The 21,601-nt window shown below is 37.1% G+C and overlaps 3 protein-coding genes across 3 annotated transcripts; 2 read left to right on the top strand and 1 right to left on the bottom strand.

Annotated features, from left to right (window-relative positions):
* Window positions 1-2,709: 2,709 nt before the first annotated feature.
* Window positions 2,710-5,356, bottom strand: FTSH6 (FTSH protease 6). The gene is made up of 5 exons (XM_078980347.1): window positions 4,654-5,356; window positions 4,043-4,583; window positions 3,612-3,925; window positions 3,292-3,532; window positions 2,710-3,202 (listed from the first exon to the last, which is right to left on the bottom strand). Exons 1-5 carry the CDS (start codon window positions 5,232-5,234, stop codon window positions 2,864-2,866), a joined length of 2,016 nt encoding a protein of 671 aa, XP_078836473.1. The 5' UTR covers window positions 5,235-5,356; the 3' UTR covers window positions 2,710-2,863.
* An 8,046-nt stretch (window positions 5,357-13,402) lies between these two features.
* On the top strand, window positions 13,403-15,240 carry LOC145031735 (elongation factor). The gene is made up of 6 exons (XM_078980346.1): window positions 13,403-13,832; window positions 14,173-14,290; window positions 14,368-14,579; window positions 14,697-14,724; window positions 14,788-14,896; window positions 14,979-15,240. The coding sequence occupies exons 1-6, from the start codon at window positions 13,548-13,550 to the stop codon at window positions 15,058-15,060; spliced, it is 834 nt and encodes a 277-aa protein (XP_078836472.1). The 5' UTR covers window positions 13,403-13,547; the 3' UTR covers window positions 15,061-15,240.
* An 817-nt stretch (window positions 15,241-16,057) lies between these two features.
* LOC145030131 (putative ATP-dependent helicase C29A10.10c) lies at window positions 16,058-20,599 on the top strand. The gene is made up of 9 exons (XM_078978548.1): window positions 16,058-16,224; window positions 16,347-16,862; window positions 17,184-17,845; window positions 17,888-18,350; window positions 18,839-19,163; window positions 19,237-19,504; window positions 19,692-19,835; window positions 20,268-20,394; window positions 20,476-20,599. Exons 1-9 carry the CDS (start codon window positions 16,111-16,113, stop codon window positions 20,512-20,514), a joined length of 2,658 nt encoding a protein of 885 aa, XP_078834674.1. The 5' UTR covers window positions 16,058-16,110; the 3' UTR covers window positions 20,515-20,599.
* Window positions 20,600-21,601: the final 1,002 nt, after the last annotated feature.

Below are 21,601 nucleotides of genomic sequence, written 5' to 3'. Positions count from 1 at the left end.
ATAAAAATACTTCATTATTTAAAATAGACATTACATAACAACAAACCAAGATTAAAAATAAAATAAATAAATAAACAAATAAAAACTAGAAAATAACCAAGATTTAAGAAAACACAACCTAGATTAAAAAAAAAAAGCGAAACGATCTACGAGAAATATTTTTTCATGATCTTCTCTTTCTTATTCAAAACTAACTCGATGGTCAGTCCCGAAAGATGATCGGTGTTTTCCATCAATAACTTCTCATATCCTCCACTTCTTGCCTTTCCGCACGCTCCTTTTTTTTCAGCTTCTTTTTCTTTGTTGAATGTCAAACGTTTAAAGAAATTCAAATTGTATTGATTAAAATGTTGCCTTTATTTTCCATATTTTGTCTGCGTCCATACTGAAATCCAATGCACTAGAAGAAGTCCCCTTCCCGCTTCTGTTTTGCTTTGGCCCTACCCATCGGCCGGACAATTTCTTCTAACTCGAGTTCGTCCTCCTTATTTAAATCATGTCTGACACGAGTATCAGAAGAAATTGTGCATCTACTGGAGCCATTTTTGTTCTTTTTGATTATCCTAGTATAATGTCTTGTTCGTATTTCTCCACCTTTGACCAAGAATTAACAATTTCCACGGATCGTTATTCTTGAATGTCTTTGTCGTATCCTCGTGAAAAAAATATAAAGCCTCTTGAAGAATTTCTTCATTTCCTTGACCTCTTTTCCTTTGGATTTTAGGTTTTATACAACCCGTTCATTTTTCAAACAGATTTCGATATTTCTCAAAACTTTGAATTAAGTTGGTGTTTGGTACGGTACTCTTCATCTTTATCTAACTCCTTGCGAAACCTTTTAAGAATGCGAATCCAAAAATGATCTCCCGGTTGTGCATTTATGTGCGTTGTATCATCTGAAAGGTCAACCCAAGCTTTTATCAACACTGGCTCTTCTTGGGGACTTCATGTTGTCAGCCTCTACTTTATAATCTCTTGCACCGGTTGTTTTCCTTTGCGACATAGTGGGGGAGGGGTTGGGGTGGGTTGAGTTTCCCATATAATTTCGTCCTCCGACTCATCGATGCTTTCGTATTGTGGTTAAGAGTGAAAGGGTGGTATTTGGCTTTTGGGTTGAGATTGATAGAGTGAGGGTTAGCTTTGGGATGATTTGGTGAAAGTCGATCGGGAAAAACGACAAAGTTGGTGAACATATTTGGAGTAACATTTGGCACTTGCACAGAGTAGTATTGCCTAACATTTTGCTATTGAATTTGAGGAGGATATTAAATGGGTGGATCAAGTTGGGGACGATAAACCACATATGATGAATCGATGGTGAAAATGTTTCGAGTTAGGGTACTTGAATTCGAAAAATTGACTTTTTCTTGTATCGGAGTTTGGGGTTGGATTGTCGGAATTCATTTTATTTTTAGAAAATAAAGACAAATTGATAGAAGAATGTATGAATTTAAATGTGAAAGTAGTGAGGCATTTATAAATGTGTAGTGTGATATATATATATATATATATATATATATATATATATATATATATATATATATATATATATATATATATATATATATATAGAGAGAGAGAGAGAGAGAGAGAGAGAGTCAAGATCAAATAAGAAGAAAATTTTTGGTAGGAAGGTAAAAAGTTTTTTTTCTACATATTTTTTTCGCGAACAAACAAAATGAATCATTAGATGATTCATTTGTAAGATGATTCAATAGAAAAAATTCTTAAAAAAACATCTCGATGATTCATTTATATAATGATTTTGTTGTTATTCACTAAAATTGTCATAAAAATGAGTTTTTTCTTAATTTACTTAAAAATAAATCATAAATATGTTTTTTTGAGAATTTTTCTTGTGAATCATCTTACAAATGAATCATCTAATGATTCATTTTTTTTGTTCGTCAAAAAAATATGTAGAAAAAAACTTCTTACCTTCCTACAAAAAAAAAATTCTTACCGGATCTATATCCTATATATATATATATGAAATCTAGCCATTATTAAGGAAAAAAAGTAAATTTTTTGAAAATTAACCGTTGGAATCTATATTAAAAGAAAAACAGACGAATCAAATGAAGAGAGGTGGAGGAGAAGCCTCCCCTCACTTGGAAAGTGCATGACACATCGCACCTTTGGTATTGTGTTCCGGGGTGCGGTTCCACTACTCGCACCCTCTTCCCGCTACATTCCGTCGAGCCCTAGTGTTCATTAAGGCAACCACTCAGAAGAGAAGATATCAGGTCTTTGAAATGACACAATGTTAAATGCATGGGGTAGTAAATCTTAATATCTTATATATGTGTGTTATTACTACCCTAAGTTCAATTGGAGGCCTCATTAATAAATTGCTAACTTAAAAAATTAGAATAAATTTATTTTTTTAATATCATATCCAAATTTTACGAAAATTTGAAACTAGTTAGAAAATCCCACCACATACAATAACATATTGTGATAACAATAACATATATGAAAATATGAAAATAAAAGAGAAAATAAATAAAAATAAAGATTGCACAATCTAAATGATTAAACTTTATCCAAAAGTTAGAACCATAGATAATCTATTAATTGAAAATGGAGACTAAAATACTAAAATAAAAAACCAAAATTTTTTTGTAGGGAAACCTTTATAGAAAACCATTGATTTATATTTGTTGGGCCATAGCATTGGATTGGCTACCGTTTACACTTTGACTACCATTTTTACATAAACTTTTTAGTCAAGTATTGCAACAATAAACCATTATTCATTACATAGACAATGAACAGGTTCTGGAGCTACCTAAACTCATGATCCATCTACTGTGCTATTACAAATCCAAGATTCACAAACTCTGTAAACAATGGAGACTATCTACACCTTAACTAATTCATTAGCGCTCTCCTCTTTCTTCGAAGAAAACATATGAGAAAACTCAGCTAAAATTGCTCTGAATTCATCTCCACTAAGTGTTTCCTTCTCCAGTAACACATCTACTAATATATCCATCGCATCTCTATTCTTCCTCACATGTGATTTTGCTATCTCATACGCTTTCTCAATTATACATTTCACTTCCATATCTATCTCTTCCGCAAGTTTCTCTGACATCGAGTTTCTTGCTAACATCCTTAATACCACATCACTACTTTGAACCGATGGATCAATCAACGACCATGGCCCAATTTCCGACATTCCAAATCTAGTAACCATCTATATCCACAAATAAACACAAGCTAGTCATTACTTTCTTCCATTTTCTTCTACAATCCAAAACTTACATGATTTTAATTCTTACATACCTGTCTTGCTATTTGATTAATCTGTTGCAAATCACCAGCTGCACCTGTAGTGATTTCTTGTTCACCAAAAACGACTTCTTCGGCTGCTCTGCCTCCTAAACCACTTACTATTCTAGCAAAAAGTTGTTTCTTTGAAGTTAAAGAAGGATCTTCATTAGGTGTAAACCATGTTAATCCACGAGCTTGTCCTCTTGGAATCAATGTCACTTTTTGAACTGGATCATGCCCTTCAGTCAAAGTCCTACAGACACCAAAAGATCCCAAAATTCAGACCAAATTTTGAAATTCAAGTTTATATGGTTGAGTGGTTGATTACTTACGCACAAATTGCATGACCGATTTCGTGATAGGCGACTAAAATCTTGTTCTTTCCATCTGTCATTTGAGTTCCTTCCATTCCTGCAACGATTCTATCAATGGAGTCGTCAATCTCTTTCATGGTAATCTTATCGTTCCCTCTTCTTCCAGCAAGAATCGCTGATTCATTCAAAAGATTCGCAAGATCAGCACCACTGAACCCAGGAGTTCGCATGGCAATTACAGAAAGTGACACGTCTTTGTCTACTTTCTTGTTCTTGCTATGAACTTTAAGTATTTCTTCCCTTCCTCTCACATCAGGAAGTCCGACACTTACCTGTATAAAATCAATCCAAGATCGATCCTTTTTAGGTTAAGTTTTCTGGGTATTAAATCTTTTTTCATGGGTATGTTTTTTTTTTTTTTTTTAATATTTTGTTTAGTAATTACGAACCTGTCTGTCGAACCTTCCTGGCCTAAGTAAAGCAGAATCAAGAATCTCAGGTCGATTAGTAGCAGCAATAACGATGACTCCATTGTCACCACTGAATCCATCCATTTCTGTAAGAAGCTGATTCAATGTTTGCTCTCTCTCATCATTTCCTCCACCAATTCCAGTTCCTCTCTGTCTTCCAACAGCATCTATTTCATCGATAAAAACCAAACAAGGCGAATTCATCTTTGCTTTATTGAACAAATCCCTCACTCGAGAAGCTCCAACACCCACAAACACTTCAATGAATTCCGATCCTGAAAGTGAAAATAAAGGTACTTGTGCTTCTCCTGCTATGGCTTTTGCTAGCAGCGTCTTTCCAGTTCCCGGTGGGCCCACTAGAAGAACACCTTTCGGAATCTTAGCACCAACTGCAGAAAACTTTTGTGGGGTTTTGAGAAACTCAACGATCTCCTCGAAATCTTGTTTTGCTTCATCAATTCCTGCCACATCATCGAATGTTATCCCTGTATTGGGTTCCATTTGGAACTTGGCTTTGCTCCTGTGAATCGAAAAACTTTTATAATCATCGATAATCTCAGTGTAAGTTACTTGATCGATTAATATAATACCTTCCGAGTCCAAATGGCAAATTAGGCCCTCCAGGTGTGTTTGGAGACGAAGATCTGAACAATAAAGCACCAAGAAGTATCAATGGAAACGCAAAGTTCGATATTAAGTCAAGAACAGCATCCGCCATGTTCGTTTCCATTGGATGAGCTGCAAAATCGACTTCTTTTTCTCTTAGTTTCCTGATCAGCTCTCTCTGTAGTCCAGGCAACTGGACCTTAACCCTCTGGATCTTATTAAGAACAGGATTTGATATCTCAGCAATTGCTAATGTCCCGTTTTCGAAAAAGTCCACCTTCCTGATAGCACCTTCGTTAAGGTACTCCAAGAATCTTGAATATGATAAAGTATTTGAAGTGGCTTCAGCTGGACTTTCGGGTACTGCTTTTGCTGCAGGATGTACAAGTATACCAGTGCCTGATGTTTCTCCTATGATGGTCGAAAAGCCAAGGGTTTTTAAGAGGTTTCTTCTATTGAATTTGGTGTCTAAAGTTGATTTTGGAGATGGGTTCGTGTTTCTTGAAAAGTGTTGTGATTTGCCTGGTGGAAGGGAAGGGGCAAAAAGGGAAATTGCAGTTGACATGTTCGTTTGCTATGAATATCGTGAGTTAGTTTGGTTTTTTTTGGAGGGAATGTTGTGGGCAATTTAAATAGGGAAAATAGGAATAGAAGGAGGGATGTTTCTAGCAGAGTGCCACCTTTCGAGTGTTGTTGTCACTTGGTAGTTTATAGAAGTAACCCATGTGTTCAAGAATGATCTAGACGTAACCTGTGTGGTTATAATCTGGACTCTAGAAATGAATCTGATAAGCACTTTTTAGTTTTTACTATAATTAACGATATTTTTTTTTTGAAAATAATGAAAAAACATATAAATCAAATTTAATATATAAGTATAGTTTTAAATCTTTTATCTTATTTATAGTATTTTCATTTTTTTAACAAACGTGTTATTTCATTTTAGTTTATTGATTATTTTAGTAATTTTAACAAGTTTGTTAAAATCCCGATTTTGATCTTAAGATATAAGTCAAAAATGATCTCGATCAAACAACGATCCCAATCTCGTCTTATTAGTTTTATTATCTAGTTGAGTCTCACAAATTCGTTTATTCAAGTTAAAATCGAACATTACAAGTCGCAAAAAGTGTTGTAAAACATCACTATCTTATCAATACATATCTAATTAGACAAAACACACTCATAATAATCTCTTTGTGATCTTATGTCTTTAGTTGTACATTATCAAACTGATTTTTTTCTAATTAAGATGTTTTCTTAATAATTTTTAAGGTTTATAGAAAAAAAAAATTATGATTCATGCTTAAAAAGTAATAGTTAATTCCATTTTCAACATCATGTCATGATGCAAATTTAAATATCAATTCATTTACGATGAGTCGATCATGATATTTCAAAATGCAAAACGATCTTAAGTAAAATATCAATCTTGACAACTTTGAGTTTTACTTATAATATTTCGATTTTACATAGTTTTTGTTCCAAAAAACGAATTTTTTTTTTTTCCAAATAAACATTCAATCTTTTTTTTTTTTTTTGAAAAACATGTACAATTTGGAATTTTTTTTTGATTGTACCATCTTTTTGTTTTGGTTTATTTATGTTTCTCTTGTTTATATTTTATAGCCTTCTTTCTAATTTATAAATATTAAAAGAAACCATAATTGTTCTAGTGATGTTGATTAAAATTTAGATAAAAAGGAGTCAAAACTATAAAAATGGTTCCTGTTGTGTGTATTTCATCTGGGTTTTCGTCTAATCCCCGATTTTTTGGATTGGTGATCCTTTTGACCATGTTTGTTTGTGAATTTGGTCCCTCGAAAAATTGAAAATACTAAAATGCCCTTCTGATCATGGTTATCAAAATCACGATTCTGGTCGTAGAATCGTACGATCCTATGTATGAAAAAGAATCCGGATCGTAAACGGATCATATTTGGGGTAGGATCACAGGTGGATCGTAAGATCTTAGGTAGGATCGTAGGATCGAGATCCGATCCGATCCTACCTTTCTTTTTTTTTTTTTTGCAAATGAATTTTTTTTACTACTTTATGTCTTTAACTTGAAACATCCCAAAAATACAGTCTGAAATTTTTGTTTTAAATCAGTAATATAACCATAATTATCTTTTGACATATAAAAGTTATAAGCCGTGCATCTAAAAAAAATATATATCATAACATCTATTAAACATATCAGAGTATAAACATCCTAGGCTGAACAAATGTTGTGTGTGCACTGCAATCTTCCCGAGCTCCTCTTTTGAAAACTGAAGTACCTGAAACCACAACTGAAAACTGTAAGCACGAAGCTTAGTGAGCTCCCCCAAACTACCACATACCATACAATAACACATATGTAGCACCTGGTTCTTGGTACGTATTCTTTTATTTAATTCTGTGTGCATTTTGCATCTTGGCCTTGGACTCGGCGAGTCAAAGGATCGACTCGCTGAGTAGGAGCGGGAAGGGGCACGGGGTTTAAGTTGTGGACTCGCCGAGTCGGGTCCCTGACTCAGCGAGTAAGCCGCTGTTTGGACAAAAACCCTAATCCAGGAGTGTGCACCCTATTTAAACACTCTAACTCGGCCTCCCTTGCCCCTAACACTTCCAGAAGAGTTGTAGAATGAAATCCTAGCCCTCATATTGTTCTTGTGAGTGATTTTGGCTTTGTGAAGGAAATTTGGAGCCTAGAAGAAGAAGGAGAAGGTTGAAAGGTGCAAGGAGGGGAAGTAGATCTGAAATCTACTCTGTGAAAGGCTTCCATTCAGGTAGAAAAGTTCCTACCTTGATCTCTAGTTCATTAGATCCCCTTTTGTCCTTAATTTGTGGGTTTTAAGCCCTAAAACCTAAACTATATGTGTTTATGCTCTATGCTCTGAAAGGGCTTCAGATCTGGACCTTAGGGACATCTTGGAAGCATAAATTTTCTATGGTTGAAGTGATTGAGGTCCCTATTAAGTGTTTAACCTCATAAAGAGCTTGGAATTGCCTTTTGGAGCTTATAGGGCCATGCATGCACGTAAAGTTTGCAACTTTACGTGATAAGCATGCCCTAGCAGCTTAGATTTATGGTTTGGAACCATTGCATGTCTCAGTTTTGGTCTGTATAGGAGAAGAGTTGAATGGACTCGGCGAGTTCTATGAAGATAGTCCTAGACTTGACGAGTTGGATGAACCACTCGGCGAGTCCTATGAAGATTGTCTGGAACTCGACGAGTTGTTCTTCAAACTCGGCGAGTTATATGAACAGTTACTGAGTTAAGAGGGGTTTAAGTGTAGAAGGTCCAACCCTTCGTCACTACTCACGGAATTAGCAATTTATCGAGTAACGATAGCCCCAGAAACCCAAATCCTCAAGATGGATGCTCTGGTGAGGATCTGGAAGTGAGTAGGAGATCTGTTCGTGGGACTCGGCGAGTTGTTCTTCAAACTCGGCGAGTCGGATGAGTTTCCTTGTGGCTTTCGAATGGGAGAAGAACTCATCGAGTTGTCGGCCCAACTTGACGAGTAGAGTCACGGATGGGGACGAGTAGAGAGTGAGGGACTCGACGAGTTGATGGCCCAACTCGGCGAGTCGGGTCAACTGGAAGTTGACTTTGACTTTGACTTGATTTGGTTGAGGGTAAAATGGTCATTTTACCCTAAGTATAGAGATCCAGTTCTAACTGAGTGTTTGTGGGGTTTGTAGCCGGAGGATTTCCGGAGCAGCAGCAGACGGAGGTTTCCCGCATTGATTATCAGCAGCTACTTGTATGAGGTGAGTTACCTTCCAGTAGGGGTGGGTCTAAGGCCACAATGTCGGCCCACCAATGAGGAGTACTTAGAAGATAATTGTCTTTGTGATAATTTATCTTGGTCTGGTATGCGTTTGGTTATGAGTTATATCTGTATGATATGTTACATGATAGGGATAGTTTCCCTGATAGTGGTCCTTAGGACGAAGGGGTAGGTCGGTACCCAAATATGCCTGGCTATGTGCTTATATCTTGCATTTGTATGCTAGTGGTAAGGGGTGGAATAGTCCCCAGTTACCGGTTGCAAGATACCGATGACGGTTACCGGTTGAAAGATACCGATGACGATTACCGGTTGAAAGATACCGATGATGATTACCGGTTGAAATATACCGATGGTATTGTATGGTATGTAGTATGATGGGGGAACTCACTAAGCTTTGTGCTTACGGTTTCAGTTTTTGGTTTCAGGTACGTATTCGTCTAAGGGGAAGGAGCCGGCAGCGTAGCATGGCATCACACACACATTTGATTTTCCGCACGATGTTTTTCTGGGATTGTACTCTTATATGTTATTTGTTTATGTTGTGGGTTGAAACATGATACTTGACTTTATGAGATGACGTGTTGATTCAATACTTTCTAGTGAATGTTTTATGAACAATTTAATTAAAATGAAATTTTTGGACCTGAATTTTGGGTCGTTACAAGTTGTTATCAGAGCCCTGGTTTGAGGGATTTGGACACACCCTCGGGGGTGTCTGGACTCAAACTAAGGGGCTAAAGGATTTTTACAATAAAATGGTTTTCTAAAAATCTAAACGGAAGGATTTTAAGAAAGACAAGGTGTGTGATGCATGCGACCTGCTAGGCTCAAGTAAGTTTTCCCCAAGATAGCCATACATGTTATGTTATATGGATTTGATTCAGAATTGCATGCTAGAATAGGACTAACGATCTAGGAAGATGCCTTGTGTACCTGATACATGATTCTGATAATTGCATGCTAGTTAGGGCTAAGGATCTAGGAGGATGCCTTATAGGCCTGTTGTATGAGCTGTATGCTAGGACTGTTTAGTCAGCAGTAGGATGACCTGTATAGGTTATGCCTGATTTGGTTACTCGATGCACGAATGTTGCTTGCTTTATGCTATGGGGGTTCTGGCTATTTCCAACTAACTAAGGAGCGGATATGTATTAGTACCTGCAAGTTAGTTAGGGGAAAATGGTATGGGCTCCTGGTGCAGCTGATGGCGGAGGGTAGGTCGAAGAGTACCCTAGGGAAGCCTAGGATGAGGTTAGTTGAAAGGGTATTGGTAAAGGGACTTGGTGAAGTCGAAGCAATACTTGAGGAAAGCACGGGTAGATGTGGAAGGTAGTATGGGCCCGTAATACTGAAAGCAGAGAACCCGTACTCAAATCAAGGAGGGCCTAGATGAAACCGGGAACCGTGGAGAGTGTGTTAGATCTCTCGAGTATATGTATGATCCTGAATTTTATGCGTGCATTTTTAGTATGGTGACCACACGACTTAGATGAAAGAGGTTCCAGATCAGGATCAGGATCAGGCTCGGGTTCGGGATCCGAGTAGGTTGATGACGGGCTACGCGAGTTCATCGCGTCTGAGATCATGAGAGGCATCCTTGAGTCAACCCCTATCATCTTCGGGTCAATCAAGGAGGGGATTGTTGAGCTGATGGAGGATCGCCTCCGATCATTCAGGAGTGACATGGCATCTGGCCAGTCAGGATCTCGCACACTGTCCTTTAAGGACTTCAGGGGCCGTGGTGTGCCGGATTTCCATAGGGCGAAGGACCCCATTGCTGTCAGACGATAGATTGCGGACATTGAGTCTGCGGCAGCTGACGAGCTTCTACCCAGAGGGGTCGAAGGTGAGATATGCAGCAGGATGCTTGCGAGACAGGGCTAGAGATTGGTGGGAGTCTGTTGGTGACTCGTTGGGAGCCTCGGCTGTTGAGGCTCTGACTTGGTCGGACTTTGTGACCAAATTCAGGGCGGAGTTTGCGCCAGCTGTGGAGCTTCAACGGCTAGCCAGGGAGTTTTTGGATATGAGGCAGACTACGGAGACTGTGGCGGAGATCACCGCCAAGTTTCGGGAGAGAGCATTGCTGGTGCCCCAGTATGCGGGTGATGAGGATATGAGGAGGACCCGGTACCATGACATGCTACGAGCTGACATTCGGGAGCATGTCATTTTTTCAACTTGCCCTACCTTGGATTCTATGATTGCCAGGGCTAGGGAGAGGGAGATTGATCTGGAGCACGTCCAGAAGAGGAAGGCAGTGGAGGGGCTGACGACCAGGGCTTCGGGGAAGAAGCCCAAGGGATCTGATGGTAGGCCGAAAAGCCAGGCAGGGCGGGACCGCTGTGGAAAGTGCGGTCGATCACATGAGAGAGCTTGTCACACTGGGCTGGGTTCGGGCTGCTATAAGTGCGGCAAGGTGGGGCATTTCGGCAGGGATTGTATTGCCCCGCCCCTGCGGTACAGATGACAGACCTGATTTGCTTCCATTGCAATCAAAAGGGCCACAAAAGGGCTAATTGCCCGAGATTGACAGCAGCATCAGCAGCAGCGCCGGTCTCAACGACGACGCGGGTTACACATGGCCGGAAGGTCAAGATAGAGGCTCCAGTGGTAAGGAGCCGAGCATTTCAGCTGACAACCGAGGAGGCACGCGCTGCACCTGATGTGGTGACGGGTATGATTCTTTTCCTCGGATTTATGTATATGATGTTTGTGATATTGATATGTACTTTGTTTAGGATCGTTCCATGTGAACGACATCCCAATTCAGGTATTGTTTGATTCGGGTGCTACCCGATCATTTGTATCTCTTGCGCTTAGCAAGAAGTTTTCTGAGTCTTCGAGCATGTTAGATTGCCCTCTAGAGGTCAAGATTGCGGACGACCGGTCATGCCGAGCATCTGAGGTCTTCCGAGATTGTGTGCTGAGGTTATTTGAGGAGCGCTACTTGGTAGACTTGATTCCCATTCCATTGCGTGGGAACAAGGTGATTATAGGCATGGATTGGCTCAACCCTAATGGGGCAGTGATCGACTGCGCGCAGCAGTTGGTGTGGGTCAGGACCCCAAGTGGGGGAGAGCTGGTGATTCAGGGCGAGAGGCCACAGCAACGACCAACTTTATGTTCAGCAGTGAGAGCTAGGCGTTACCTCCAGAAGGGTTGCGCAGGTTATGTCGCGTATGTTATGGATACCCGGGAGACAGGTAGGGCGACAGTGGATGATGTACCTGTGGTACGAGAGTTTGCGGACGTATTCCCCGAGGAGTTGCCTAGGATACCTCCTGAGCGACAAGTGGAGTTGAGGATCGACCTAGTCCCTGGTGCGGCTCCGATAGCCAAGGCACTATATCGGTTGGCTCCTCCTGAGATGCAGGAGTTGTCTACACAGGTGCAGGAGCTGTTGGACAAGGGTTTCATTAGATCGAGCAGTTCACCCTGGGGAGCCCCGATTCTGTTTGTGAGGAAGAAGGATGGGTCGCATCGGATGTGTATAGATTATCGGGAGCTGAACAAGGTAACGGCGAAGAACCGTTACCCACTCCCGAGGATTGATGATCTCTTTGACCAGTTGTAGGGAGCATCTTGGTTCTCCAAGATTGAGTCGAGATAACGTTGAACACCCTGAACCAGCAAAAGGGAAACGACCTTACACTAACCACTAATGATTCATGGTGTGCAATTGGCATATGACATTTCTTGAAAATATAATACAAACACAAGCAAAGAAATAAACCGAATATATGCTTACCTAAACTGATGCAATATTCTAACAACCATAAACACGAATATAAATAACCGGAAAGAAGGCAAAAGATACATACCTGCAGAACTCAACTCCTCTTTGCTGGGGCTCCTGCCCTACCTTCTTGTCCATTGGTGATCCTCAAAGAAGCCGGATCAGACGTGCTCTTTGCTCCTCCCATCAACGTCGGACAGTCGGCCTTCATGTGGCCCACCCGGTAGCAGTGAAAGCATAACATACTTACTCACTGAGGACAATCCTTGCTGACGTGGCCAACCCGGCCATACTTATAGCAGCCTAAACCCCTAGAATGACAAGCCCCATCGATTACTTATTATCTTTATTGATGATATCTTGGTGTATTCCAAGACTAAAAAGTAACACGAGGAGCACCTTCGAGAGCTTTTGGGGGTGTTGAGGCGAGAACGGTTGTATGCCAAGTTCTCGAAGTGTCAGTTTTGGTTACGAAAAGTCCAGTTCCTAGGACATCTCGTTAACCAAAACAACATTTTGTTCGATGCATCCAAGATTGATGCCGTAATGCAGTGGGAGGTTCCGAAATCTCCCTCAGAGATAAGAAGTTTCTTGGGTTTGGCGAGATATTATCAGAGATTCATCCAGGATTTCTCCAAGATTGTTGTACCCCTCACTCGTCTGACGAGGAAGGGAGTGGATTTCCAATGGGGCCCTAAGCAGCAGACAACATTTGAGACACTCCGACAGAGGTTATGTGAGACCCCGGTATTGACCCTTCTGGAGGGCGTCGAGGATTTCGTTGTATTTTGTGATGTATCCATCATTGATTTGGGGGCGGTTCTTATGCAAAGAGGGCGATTGATCGCATATGTTTCATGGCAGTTGAAGCCTCATGAGGCACGATATCCTACTCATAACCTGGAGTTGGGGGTAATGATATTTGCTCTCAAGATTTGGAGATATTATCTATATGGGGTCCGTTGTACCGTTTACACGAATCACAAGAGTTTGTGATATCTTATAGACCAGCCGAACCTGAACATGAGGTAACATAGGTGGCTGGAAATGGTCAAGGATTATGACTAAGAGATCCTTTACCATTGCTAATTGATTCATTTGAGTGAACAAATATTTGTCCGGCCTATGTAATTCAACAAAGATGAGGGGCTGATCCTGCAAAAATGTAAATCGCTTCCAAGGTTCGTAAGACGGACGCCTTGTAACTTATTAACCCTGGGAAGCGTCAACCGATTGGATTATCCAAACTCCCCCAAATCGTCATCACTTTCCATTGCCCTAAAATATCCCTTTTCTGCAGAATCAACCTAATTAGGGCTGAGAATAAACGCTTGAAAGTATTCCAATTCATACCTCATGGGTCGTATATCGATCGAGTCCGCGAAGACGGTGTTGGAGGTGGCTGAAGTTGCTTTTAAAGCGGTCGAGTTCTCCCACCACCATCCCCTCCACCTCAAGACTGAACATCAAGAAAAATCCGGCGACAAGAACGAAAATAAGCAACCTTTGGAAGTAAAAGAAAAGGAATTGGAGGCTTTGAGATCGGAGAATCAACGTCTTAGGGATTTACTCGAACAGAATCTCAAACTCCTTCAGAACATATCCGAATCGCCTTGCTTACTGGAAGATTGTCCTCCTGATGTATGTGATTTATTACCGTATACGCTATTTAGATCATGCATATCACACGCACACATACATAGATGCAAATTGATTGTTTTTTCTTCGTTCGGAGCCACAAATAGTGTTATAGATTATTGGTGATTTTTTCTTAAACTATGATGAGTTGTGATCTCAAAGTGCTTACTAAGATTACTGGATTTTCCCCCCCCAAATTAAGCCCTTCAATACCTTTTGAGATCAAACCGAGCTAGTTTAAACTTCAAAATTGATATTTATTTTCAAAGTTTTAGAGAAATTATAGTAACCACATTAACATTTACACGATCATTGCACAAACTTATAACTAATTCAACTGCAGCTACATTCTCGTATTATAAATACTGTGGAATCTCCAAAGTTCTTGAGTCAACTAAACACCCTCCATAACAACACAGTCGATGGGATACCCTGCAAGTTTTCTCTCGAAGACACCACAGGTTATTTCCCCCCTCCCTCTTCATGTTTCAACAATTCCTTTCAACCTGATTACATTTTGTGGATTAACTTTTGACAGAATTGGGTGTTCAACTAGATGAGATTCTAATAAACGTTGGCTCTGAAGAACCAAGTTTATGGATTTGGGTCACTGAAGAAATGGTACATGGTAAACTTGAAGAGAAAAGTGGAATCGATAATGAGAATTATGTAGTTATTAGCCATGAACAGGTGGTGGATGGCATTGCCAACTTTATGGCTAAATGTATTCTTTTAAACCCAAAAGCCAAGGTATAAAACTATAACACTATAAATTATTAAACATCCAAACACTTTTTTCTTTTTCTTACATAAAAGTTTCAATACATAACCAATCTCACACCTTCTCAATCTTTTCTTGAAATGCAGAGTTTGACACCTGAGGAGATGCAAAAGAGTAAGTTTTCATTTTATTTTTTATTTTAAAAAAAAAAAAAACTGAAATTTATGAAACTTGCAGAGTTGAGCAAGGCATTGGGTGGGATGAGCAAGTTTGAGAAGGTAATGGAAATATGGCATGCTGGTCAGCTGTTTTATTTGATGGCAACTTGGGGACTTGCTCTTGCAGGGTGGGTAGTTTGGTAATTTCATAAATACTTTTTATAAACAAATTTTTATTTGTTTATTTATTTTGTTTGATGTTGTGAACAGGTTGTATCAGAGTAGAGCAGTGTTAAGAATTGCTGCAAGGGGAGTTCATGCAACAAGCAAAGTTGCTATGAGGGCTCTTTAAGTTGTGAAGTTGTGGATTTCTCTTTGACATGAAAAGTGTAAATAATGTAAAAAGAAAAAAAATTACTGTTTTTATGCAATTTAAAGAATTGTTCATCAGTTTGTTTTTTTTTTTTTTTTTGTAAGGCTTGATTGCTTAACTTCAAGAATGGCATTGTAAATATATGATTGGGTTGTGTTTTGTGCCTCGTTTCACTTTTTGGTTTTTGAATATTTTTCACACGTGTGACCATAACCATTTAATTATGTCTTAATGGGTTGAGAGAAAAATCGATGCATTATGGATTCAGATGCATTTCTTTACCTTTCCTCTCTCTCTCTCTCTATTGTGTATTTATTCCAAACACATTTTATCTAACACCTAATCTACTTCAGATCGGAAAAATTGCATCCTGGTGAAAAAAAAGACCATTTATTTTGCAACCAAAATTAGTTTTTCGACAAACTTGGTGGGCTTTTTAAAATTCTACTATAAATATTCTTAACGTTCACAAGGTAAAGTTCTCTACTATAAATCACATCGAGAGTCTTGATACAAATCAATTGCCAATAAGAAGCAATGTTTTCATTTGTTTTCTTTTCTCTGGTTCTATATAAACCTACCATTTTTTATTCAAATGTTTTGGATGCAATGTACCTAAAAACAAATGACAGGTGAAGAAACCAAAGACATGCACGTGTAAATTATAGCGTGCTGATGAAGGAACTTACTTAGGGAAGGTTAGATTCCACAGCAAGAAATCTCCTTTCATTTGTGTACGTAGTATTTAAATCAAATGAGAATGTTAGTTTGGAACAAAGTGTTGCTTTTTTTTTTTGGAAAGTAGATTATTATATATTTCTCTCATTGACTAGAGGTCAACTTGGTATCTTCTTTACTTAATAGCAACATTCTACTTTTGATTTCTTTATGCATTTATGTCGTACGATATGATCTTTTTCTGATTTATATATATATCTTTAGCGCTTTTGAAACTTGAAGGCTTAATCTGGTGCCATTTCTAGTAAGCAAGAAATTAAGTGAGTTTTAATTTCTCCATCGGAAAGTGATATGGCAACTTCTAGTAGCTTTAATAAGCCCAAAACAAAGGGAAAGGAGTTGACTGATGAGGTGTTTTCTTGGTCATTTGATGCTGTTCTCAACGAAGATCATTACAAGGGAAAGGTTAGTAATTGAGTCATGTGTGATATGCATCATCAAAATTACAATTTTGATGATGATCAAATTACAATTTTTCTTTCACTAAGCCAAAAAGGTAATTGTAATAGTGTAAAATTTATTAATAGGTAAACAAAATCGAAGAAAGATTTTCATCAACAAGTGATTACGCCAAGTCGTTCATCAAGCCACTACTTGAGGAAACACGTCATGCTTTGATGTCCAAAATGAGAACAATCTCTAGTGCCACTACTCGTGGGATCATCAACATGTCAAGATTCCCTAACATATATTTGGAAAGTAAGGGCAAAAGTGGAAAAGGGTGTTATGAGCCCGAGGTGGGAGATCTCATAGCTGTGACAAATGGAAAACCAAGATGTATTGGTGATATCAATCAATCAAATGGAAGTCCCTATGTCATTGCTTTGGTTCAAAGGGTCTTCAAGGATGATGTGATCCAAGTAAGATCCAAAAAACCCATTGTTTTTAATCGGAAAGAATCTATCAATAGAGGGAAACCCATGTTGTTTGTGGTTCATCTTGTGAATTTGACACCTAATATCCATATATGGCAAGCTTTGCACTCTAAATTGGATGGGAAGAACATAAAAATCATCAATAAAGTACTCCAAAGTGACTCAAAGGTGATAAACTTCTTTTTGAGAATTTGAAAACATATAGTATATGCTTCAAAGGATATGAAATATACTTAAATGCTATTTATTTATCAATATATCTTATTTGATTGAAGTACTTTTGTATATTCATCGATCTGGTTGCATTTAGTTTTTTACTATATTTGTACATAACAATCAACATGTTTGTTCATTTCATACTTTCAAGCCAACCAAATATGATAATAGAATATAATGATTTATTACATTACCTTTCTCATTACATTACATTGTTATGATTACATTCCATCATATCAAACAAACCATAAGATCATGGAGTGATTATTTCAGGGTAACAAAGAATGTTCGCTATGCTCCATTCAAGATTCAAAGAAATCTGCTTCACTAAACTTACAACACACCATGAACACTTTCAGTCTGAATCAATCTCAGAAAAAGGCGATATGGAGTTGCATTGTTGCAAGAGAATGCCATCATCAAGAAACTGTGAAACTAATATGGGGTCCACCAGGAACAGGTAAAACAAAAACAGTTGGCTGTCTTCTATTCGCTCTATTCAAAATGAAATGTTGCACATTGACATGCGCACCTACCAATAACGCGGTGTTAGAGGTTGCATCACGTTTTATGAGTCTTGTAAAAGGTTCATTAGAGTATGATACTTATGGATTTGGAGACATAGTTTTATTCGGGAAAGGTGAGAGAATGAAAATCGATGGTTTTCCAGAACTCTATCAAGTGTTTCTTGATAATCGAGTATCTATTCTTGTTCGTTGTTTGTCTCCCACGTTCGGATGGAGAAGCAAGGCAAATTCGATTATAGAATTACTAAAATACCATCAAGATGAATACAAATTGTACTTGTGTGATAAAAGAAAGGTGGATGATGAAGCTAGCGATGATGACGAGTGGGAGATTTGCGAGAATGATGGTTTAAAAGACGTACATGGGAAGGTGATAATTTACGAAAAAGTGCTTAAAATCAAGGAAAAGTTATCTTTTGAGGATTAAATCAAAGAAAAATTCAACATTCTTGAAGAAAAACTGACAACTATGTTTAAAAGCATGTACACACATATGCCAACTTCTTGTATAACATTACAACTAACAAAGAAAATGATGAGAGTTATCACCTTGTTAAGAAATACCCTCCAAGGGGTTGAAATTTCTGAAGAAAACATGGAACCTATGAATGAGTTGGTAGTGATGAAAAAGGAGCTCTTTCAAGTTCTTGATCAAGTCCTTCGTGAAACCGTTTCTTTCCCTAATGATCAAGAAATCGGAAACTTTTGTTTGGAAAATGCATGTTTGATCTTTTGCACAGCTTCGAGCTCGATTAGATTGCATGCTCTTGAGACAAATGTGGAATTATTGGTAGTTGATGAAGCTGCTCAACTGAAAGAATGTGAATCTTTTATCCCTTTGCAACTTTCGGGTCTTCGTGATGTTATACTCATTGGGGATGAGATGCAACTACCTGCAATAGTTGGGAGTCCGGTATTCATTCTTTCCATCTTTTTTTGTAGGGTTATATGCAAGAAATAACAAGTTAATAAAAGTACATTGTTAGCATTTAACTCTTTTCATTTGGGCTAAATACAAGAAATAGCAACATTAGTTATTTATTGTAGTGTCTAACTTTCATTTGTGTTGTTATAGCTTATACCTTGTACTTTAAATCTTTTTCATTTATGAAGACATTACACTTTGAAAGATCTATGCAATTATAGTATTGTAGGTTAAAATATCTATTCAACTATAGCAATGTAAAGTGATTTATATTTGGATAACATTGCTATAACCGAATAGGCATTTCAAAGTACCATGTTGTAACATAAAGAAATGAAAGTAGGATGTAGTAATAAACAAATAAATGAATACACCTTGCTATATCTTTCATTTAAGTTTAACCCCTTTTATTTTGCTATCGAGTTTTGCACCATTTGATTAACTGAAACTATACTTGTGTGGATTAATTGGTGTAGATATGTAGGGAAACGAAGTTTGGAAGGAGCTTATTTGAAAGATTGGTGTCACTAAAACATCCGACACTCCTACTTGATGTCCAATACAGAATGCATCCTGAAATAAGCCTCTTTCCTAACCAAGAATTCTATGGAAACAAGATTAAAAATGGCCCAAACGTATATATACCAAATTACAAAAAGCAGTTTCTTAAAGGAGACATGTTTGGACCATACTCCTTCATTCATTTAACCCAAGGGAAAGTCGAATTCGATAAAACCAACAGTGGAAAAAACATGGAGGAAGTAGCTGTGGTTGTTGAATTGATTACAAAGCTTCATGAAGGTAACATCTTCTTACTTCTATTTCCTTTAGACTACTTCAAGTCTTGATCATTTTTATCGACTTATATTCACAGAAAGTGTCACGAAAAACAGAAAGATTAGCGTGGGTTGCGTAACACCATACACGGCTCAAGTTTCTGCAATACAAAGTAAACTTTCAGACATTTATCAAGTCATAAAAGCGGGAAAACATGAGTTTTCTTTGAATGTTAAAACTGTTGATGGGTTTCAAGGGTGTGAAGAGGATGTGATAATCATTTCAACTGTAACTGGAATTTCGAGTGGATCTATTGGTTTTCTAGCTAGATCTCAAAGAGCAAATGTGGCTCTAACACGAGCAAGGTTTATATACAATAAACTTTACAAAAAAAAAGTTGAAATATATATATATATATATATATATATATATATATATATATATATATATATATATATATATATATATATATATATATATATATATATATATATATATATATATATATATATATATGTATGAAGAAATGACTTAATCTGTTAATTTGTTAAGGCATTGTTTGTGGATATTGGGAAATGGAGATACGTTGAGGAATAGCAGCAACACATGGAGGCGATTAGTCAACAACGCCAAGGCTCGAGGTTTTTTTTATGTTGGTAATGAAGACGAGAGTTTGGCTAATGTGATCAAACAAAGGTACGTGTTTTTTTTTTTTTCCATTTTTGGTCCCTGAGTATTGCTAATATATTCAGTTTTGGTTCGAAAATGTTTTCTCTTGCAATTTCGGTCTTCATTTGGGGTTCTTGTAATGTTTTTTTTGTGCTTGTTTCAAGTAAAAAGACTATTTTTGTGAACAAAAGACTTTTTGTTATGCGATAGATGATTTTTTCAAATTTTGTCGAAAAGTATAATCGTTTTATTGGAACATGGATGAAAAATGTTATATAAACATCAAATAGGATCAAATTTGTAATTGAAAACTTTTTGGGATAAATATTCAAAAAAATTAGCTTTATTTGGGACCAAAAATGTCATTTACTTTATGCTTTTTGTTGGGTGTAAGGTAAACGTCTTAAAGTTAGAATTTTATATTTTTGTTTTTTGTTTTTGTTTATATAATTTTGAAAGGAATTTAGAGGTTTCAAAGATGTGGTCAAAGGGTGATGAGAATGGATTCTTATCAAATGGAATTTCAGCAATGAGTTTGAGAGAAGAAGCAAGCTCATCATCATCACCATCATCTGGATTATGTTTGGTAAGTATTTAATTTTTTTAATTTGATGTTCGAAGGGAAAAGTCATTTTGAATAATTAACTTGGTGACTTTCTTTATGCAGGAGGGACATAAAGCTCAGCAAAAGCACACAAAATTTTAGTGTTTTTTTTTTTTTTCAATAATATCATATTTTTTTGTAAGTATTATATTAAACCAAACTATGTTATGGCCATTCACAATATACCGAGTTTAATAAAAGGAAATTTTATACATACCTTCAAATTGCTTTGTGTACCCTTTAGGATTAAAATAGTATATTTACCTTCATGATTTGATAATTTATATGAACATGACCCAACATGAAAACACACACACATATATATATATATATATATATATATATATATATATATATATATATATATATATATATATATATATATATATATATATATATATATATATATATATATAAAACAAAACCAATTTTTTTCCAACATTTAAACACAAAAATTACCGTTTTTACACATAAAAAAACCAATTAAACACCAAAAATACTTAGAAGAAGAATTACAACTCAACCCGATATCCTTTAAGGTATTTAAATTCATGAGTTACTGACTTCGAATCAATATTTTCAGCAATTTCCCTTTCTATGTAAACCACCAAATTGTTTGCGAGAAAGTCATCCGACAGCTTATTGCGAATGCGGTTCTTGAATATTTTCATTGCAGAAAATCCCTTCTCTATTGTTGTGGTAGAAACTGGAAGTGTCAAGATTAATCGAACCACTCTATCAAACAAATAATACGTCTCATGTTTCTGAGTTTCCACAAAACTAATTTTTTTTTTCCAACATTTAAACACAAAAATGCCAAAAATTACCGTTTTTACACATAAAAAAACCAAAATTTTCAGCAATTAAACACCAAAAATACTTAGAAGAAGAATTACAAATCAGCCCGACATCCTTTAAGGTCTTTAAATTCATGAGAGACTGACTTCAAATCAATGTTTTCAGCAATTTCCCTTTCTAGTAAACCACCAAATTGTTTGCGAGAAAGTCATCTGACATCTTATTGCGAAGGCGGTTCTTGAATATTTTTATTGCAGAAAACCCCCTCTTTATTGTTGCGGTAGAAACTGGAAGTGTCAAGATTAACCGAACCACTCTATCAAGCAAATAATACGTCTTATGTTTCTGAATTTCCACAATACATAGGGCAACAATATATAATTGATACACC

Source organism: Lactuca saligna, chromosome 2 (assembly GCF_052625555.1).
Source record: "Lactuca saligna cultivar CGN05327 chromosome 2, ASM5262555v1, whole genome shotgun sequence".
Lineage (NCBI taxonomy): Eukaryota > Viridiplantae > Streptophyta > Magnoliopsida > Asterales > Asteraceae > Lactuca > Lactuca saligna.
This window is presented reverse-complemented; position numbering and strand designations above follow the sequence as displayed.